Here is a 6,398-nt window from a genome sequence, read left to right as displayed (position 1 = left end):
GTTTTTCAAGACAGGGTTTCTCTGTGTAGCCCTGGCTGTCCTGGAACTCACTTTGTAGACCAGGCTGGCCTTGAACTCAGAAATCCACCTGACTCTGCCTCCCGAGTGCTGGGATTAAAGGCGTGCGCCACCATGTCCGGCTGGGCATTTTCTTATACAGTCAACTAGTGATGGTTTACTGAGAACCTAACATCATCAACTGTAAGTCAGCATAGGTACTGATGGGGCATTAGATGCGTTTCCAGGGAGCTGTCACTCAGTACAGATGCTGAGTGCACTTACATACTGCATGGTTTCCTTATCTTAACATCTGTAAATTGGCCAGTGTACAGCCATGCAAGCAGGCAGCAGTTGCCAGGGCTGGTTAACACACAGTGGGGCGCCACTGAGCGCGATTCTCATGGGGGTGAAATCATTGTGTACCTGACCACGTTGATGTTAATGTTTTGGCTGTGATATTATTTTGTGTTTCTATGGACTGTCATCATTGGGGATACTAAATGAAGGGTTTGCATAGAACGTCTCAGATTTCTTACGTGGGCCTACAATTATCTCAAAATAAGGAAAGAAATGGGATCCCGCCACCTTACTGGCCGCTTCTCCAGGCCCAGCTAAAACAAACTGAGAGATACCACGCAGAGTAAGGCACCAGCTGGTCTAGGGGCCCCAAGGACACTTTCAAACCTTCAGAAGCTAACAGAGACCACAGGGTCACTCCAGAAATCTACTGTGGATGACTCTAACTGAGACTAACATGCAGACAGGGGACCTGACTCTGGGACCCAGCCCGGGGAACCATCCAGGGGAAGCCAAGAGCCAAAGGCCCAGGCTTTCATATTTCATAGCATTGGAACCTGCCTCAGAGGGCGTGCTAGGGCATGAGGACAAGGGAGTTTTCACAGCTGCGAAGGAATCCTGTTTCTCAACTCACCAATGAGTAACCAAGAAGGTGGAGGCTAATGGGAAAACAGAAAATAAAAGTTGGTTTGAAATCCTTGGACACAGCAGAAAGTAGGAAGCAGGCATGGCAAAGCCTTTGGTATTACAGCTACCCTGGTTCAACCTCCACAGTTTCTGAGAAAATAAAATAAAATTGAGTCTCTCTCTCGGAAAGGACACTGTTTTGACAGGTAGGCGTGTCCTGAACTGACACTGGTTAGAATTCATGTGGTTGGCAAGCTCTCCACGGATAAGAATTACGATCCCTTCCCCGAATACTGCAGCCCCGCGTGCGTCCTGCTGCTGTGGTAGCAGTCAGTGGTGGACGGCCACCCAAGCTCCCACTGCGTTTTGAAGCTATATCACTTTTCCTGTTGCAGAAAAGTCTTGAAGTGGCTCCAAGTCGAGCCAGGGGGAAGAGTCTTTCCATGAAAAGCTAGCAAGGCCCAAGCTGCTGAGGGAGAGTCACGTGTCTCTCCTGCATCAGGTGAGCCAGCTATCTGTGCACAGCCAAGACTGTCTGTGAGGTCTTCCGGACCATGATGGCAACAAGAGACAGACAGGGCAACGGGTGCCAGGAGAGAAAGTCACACAGGGCGCTGCTAGGACACCAGCCCTGAAGAGCTGGCTACACAGCTGGCACAAGCTTACTGAACAAACAGCTCTTGAGGGATCTGGAAGGGCGTATATTAAGTTTTACTCAATGTACATCTATCTGCCATGAGTCATTTCTTTGGATTCCAGATAATCAGGTTTTACTTGTCCCAGCAAAATAAGGTGGGTTTAAAAAAAAAAAAAAAAAAAAAAAAAAAACTTGAGCCTCTCCTCTAGGGGAGAGCTCCACCTGACCCTGCCACAGGTTGATCCTGAGAATTTTCAGCTGAGNAAAAAAAAAAAAAAAAAAAAAAAAAAAACATGCGCCTCTCCCCCAGGGGAGAGCTCCACCTGACCCTGCCACAGGTTGATCCTGAGAATTTTCAGCTGAGAACAAAGACTGGGAAGCAAGGGCGCTGCTCTATTCATATGCTTCCAGGTCCCAAAGAAACAGCAAGGCTGAGGGCAGCCACACTATGTGTCCACAACCGTGACAGTGCAGAGCCTGGGCCCTGCAGGAGACAACCCACCACCCACACTGTCCACTGACACACAACGGCACAAACAACTCAGGAAGTGGCTTTGGGGCTCTGCATTTCATGAGGAGGAGGAAGCCTGCCCTAGGGAGACGGGTGACAAGGTCGGGGCTGTGTGCATGGACAGGACTCAGCTACTGACCATCACCAGGACCTGCTCTGAGACCCAGCGGTGCCATGGCAACCAATCCTCTCCCTAGATACATGAAACACCCAAACCTGTAAAAATGTGGTCAAAACTCCACTGCAACTAGACAGAAAACACAAAGAAAAGAAAACAAAACAAAACAAAAAAAGCAAAACAACAGAACAGGTATTATCTTTCATTCCCCCAAACTCAAAATCCTACACATGGCTTAAGTCAGTAGTAGGCTTTGAAAAACTACAGACAGTATCAGGCTTCTGACCATAGCACAAAGCTCCTGGATAACAAAATACTGAGGAAACAGGGGAAGCTTGCCTACCACTCGGTCTTCACGCCAACGAGGTTGAGACCCTCAGGCGGGGCTCATTCTAGGCCCCTCACTCTTGAACCACACAAGTGTTTTCACCCAACAAAATGTATATGTGTGTATATGCATATACACACACCCCATGTTCTCTCTAGTTGGGAATTTTCTCACTCAGCATGTTAGGAATGTTTGTTATGCATGCTATGTATTAGCCAAATGTTGCTTCATGGAGAAAGTAAAGGAGAGAGATGATGAATTGATATAAATTATAAGATGTCTTTCACCAACAGCAACCTGTACTTCACCTCAAAAAAGTCACAGACACAAAGGTTTATTGAGCCAGATGGTTTGCAATTTGTAGTTAAAATCACCATGACTATTACTTAAACACACGTTGACCCACAGTCTCTAAGTGGAGTGCCTTTAAGTAGTACCCGGTGGATGTTTAAGTCATTTTTCTGCTATAAATACCAGTAATTGTCAAAATTCCAAAACTAAAAGACCCAGATACTGTGCCAATGTAATCCAAGTTAAACGCTTTATATGATGGGAAGACACTGAATTTACTGCTAAGTCTCAGACTCCCAATGCCTGAGCAATTGCCTAACATAATACAACCAGAGCACACACTTTTCCATCTGGCTAAAGAATTACCCTTCTATTTCACCACTGCACCTATACTATGAAAACCATCTTTCCCCTTTCCTGTGCTTGCCTGTGTGCATACACACATACACACACACGCACACGCACACACGCACACACACACCCCTCTCCAACGTAATTCAAGGCATCTGTCAAAGCACTCGTGGCTACAGCCTCGTCACCAAAACACCGAAATGTAAATGATACTCTACTTGTCCACTGGTGTCTGCAGCGTGCTGGAAATGTGTGGCCAGGGACGTCTCATCCTGGAAGACTTCATTACACTCCAAACACTTGAGACTGTGTCTACAGAGCTTGGAGGGGTCTTCGTCTAGGGGCATGGCTGGGCTCATGGGTGTGCTTGCTGGAGCTGAGATAACCGCCCCGGCTATGCCAGGCTGGACTTTTGTGACAGTGTGTGTGGCAGCTCCCACAGAGCTCTGCAGAGTGGAAGCAGTAGTATTGCTAGACGGAGAAACTATCATCTGGTCTGCTGGGACTGGTTTTAGGATTAAGTGGGAGCACTGCATCACCACGCCTTTCTCCTTATGCCCTCGGGCATGAGAAAGGAGGCTGCATTTGTTGTAAAAAACAAGGTTCTTGGTACAGTGGTTGCACGTCACTTCGATGCGCACGCTACGCCTGTCGTAGTGCTGGCTCAGGCTCTTTTCCAGGGCGAAGGCGTCCCCGCACTCCAAGCACTTGTACCCACGCATCGGTAACGTGATCCCTGCATTGGCAGGAGGACTGAGGTTTGGGATGTAAACAGGGACTGGGTTGACACTGCTCAGCACCTTGTTGAAAGCTTCCACCACAGAACTCTGCAAGGAGGACACCACCTGGACCCGAGACACCTTCTTAGGTGGCTGCGAGGCCGCTGCATTGATTATTGCCTGCTTTATTTGCTGCTGAGGTTTGGTGAGCACTTGGCGGAGTTCAGAGGTGGCCTGGGCACCCTGAGGCAGAAGGTTAAGGTTGGCAAGGTGCACAGTCTTTGGCACGAGTTTGGCATTGGCCAGGCTGGATGCCGGCACCACAACGGTTTGCTGCTGGATTGCATTGGCAGCTTTGATGATGGCGCTGCTGGCACTCTGAACAGAGGCAGCGGATATGACCGTGGCTTTCACCGTTGTGTTGTTAGCGAGCTTCAGATTGATGACTTGAGACCCTGCCGTCTTAACAGCAGACACGGGAAGAAAAGCTGTAGCCACGGGCTTGATGGTGACCTGTTTGGGGGTCAGCTCCGCAGAGGAAACTGCACTTGTAACCATGGCCGTCTGCAGAGGTGCCCTGGGTGGGGAGGAGAGGACCGCGGCTGATGCTGAAGATGACAAGAGCGATGTCACAGACGCCATCACGGACGCTGCCTGCTCAGAAGGCTTCTTTCCAGAGTCCAGGTCCACTTCTGGCAGTACTCTGGTCACAGTCCTCTTGATCTCCCCAGAAGATGTCTTGATGGTCTTGATGCGGACTTTGGGGATGGCTGGGGTAGACCCCACAGGAGAAGATGGGGATCCTTTGCTGCTGTTCTCGCTGGACACGCTCCTGGGACTATCTGATGGCTTCAGGGAGGCCTTCTTGGTGCCATCAATGAGATTCTGGGACTCAGGAGACTTGTCGGCAGCTTTGGGACTGTCATTCACTTCTTTTGGTAATGGAGAGGTTTCCCTGGAATTGGCCACAGGCTCTTTGCAGGAGTCGGACGCAGCCTTTTTGGCGCTGAGTGCCGCAATGGCCGCTATGCATGACGAGAGCTTGGAGGACGGCTTTGTTTTGGAAGATGTGGCAGCAGAAATGCCGGAGTCACTCTTCTCGGAGCTCGGCTTCCCGTCAAGGACCCTGTTTTCAAGCATCTTCTCAGAGTTCTCCTTCAACTTATCCTCTGCTTTTCTGACCTTAAATGGCTCATAAACATTTAGGGTTATAGAATTGCTTTCTGCCTCCCTCTTGACCTTGTTTTTATCTGTGTGGCCTGATGTAGAGACTCCCGTCTTGCTGGAGTTTTCCCCTCCAAGTGCCTTCAGTTTGTCGAAGTCCTGCTGGGGTGCTGAGCCTGTTAGCACATTTGATCTGAAACCGGCCCGTGCCTCCTCCTTATCAGGCGGGTCGTCCACCTCTATCTTCTCATCATCCTCAAACTCCTCAGCGCTGGAGATGGGGCTGAACTGGCTGAATGCTGGGTCCTTAAGAGTCACCTCTGAGGCAGGTGTGTCTCCTTTTAAGGACTTGGCTCCATCCTTACCATAGCTGTCAAGAGAGGATGCTGTGAGGAACCCGTTATGCAAACCATTGCCTGTGGGATTGTGGCCATCTTTTTCCACTCCCTCGGAGGAGTCGATGTTGCGGACATTCTTCACAATCACACTGACGCCAACATCTGAGGATGATGGAGTGTGAGAGTCGTCATCCACGTGAGCGTTCTGCTTAATGTGGCTTTCGTGGTCATCATGTCCGGACTCAATAGCTGCTTTAGGATCGACCATATCTGGTATGTCAAATGCTGCCAAGAGGTCATCAAAGTCTGGGGTCTTCATATCCCCCATGGTCATGAATTTGATCAGTTCTGTTAGAGGAAGGGAAAAAAATCCAGCAATTAGCACTGATAATGAAGTCAGCCCTTCTGTGGTGTTCACACTAAACACTTAGCACCAATAATGTCGTCAGCCTTACTGTAGCATCCACACTATCTGAATAACACTAATAATCACATCAGCCCCCACTGGAGCCCTGACAAAGCTACTTATCGCTAGACTCACCACAGTGGTTTCATAAAAGCTACTTCTCCAAATATTTTCATCTTGACAACATTTAACTCCAGTAGCACAAGCTGATCATTTCAGTTACCATCAGATTTGGGATGCTACACTAACAGATGATTACAATAAAAACAACTACAGATTTCAAAATCCATCCACAGAAGAATGAATTGGCTATACACACCTACCACAAGGTATCCACTAAAGCCATCTAGGATCTTTTTCCTTTTAATCCCTAAGGAAGCAATCTCGACCATTCTTAATTCTAGGTCTCCCTGTTGTGTTGAAAAAGAAACAGCCAAGTTGGCTTTAATCCCATGCCTTTAATCCCAGCACTAAGGAGACAGAAGCAGGAGGATCTCTGAGTCTGGGGCTAGCCTGGTCTGCAGTGTGAGTTCCAGGACAGTGAGGGCTACACAGAGAAACCCTATCAGGAAGGAAGGAAGGAAGGAAGGAAGGAAGGAAGGAAGGAAGGA

The 6,398-nt window shown here is 48.7% G+C and overlaps 1 protein-coding gene across 6 annotated transcripts in view; it reads right to left on the bottom strand.

Annotated features, from left to right (window-relative positions):
* The window catches only part of Znf532 (zinc finger protein 532), a 107,397-nt gene that overhangs the window by 57,297 nt on the left and 43,702 nt on the right, over positions 1 to 6,398 (bottom strand). For all 6 annotated transcript variants that reach the window (XM_029546830.1, XM_021214564.2, XM_029546829.1 and 3 more), the window contains one exon: positions 3,379 to 5,729. In XM_029546830.1, coding sequence (XP_029402690.1) covers positions 3,379 to 5,715 — 2,337 coding nt within the window. In that variant the 5' untranslated portion in view covers positions 5,716 to 5,729. The remainder of the gene's footprint in view (positions 1 to 3,378; positions 5,730 to 6,398) is intronic.

The sequence above is a fragment of the Mus pahari genome, chromosome 15 (assembly GCF_900095145.1).
Source record: "Mus pahari chromosome 15, PAHARI_EIJ_v1.1, whole genome shotgun sequence".
Taxonomy (NCBI): domain Eukaryota; kingdom Metazoa; phylum Chordata; class Mammalia; order Rodentia; family Muridae; genus Mus; species Mus pahari.
This window is presented reverse-complemented; position numbering and strand designations above follow the sequence as displayed.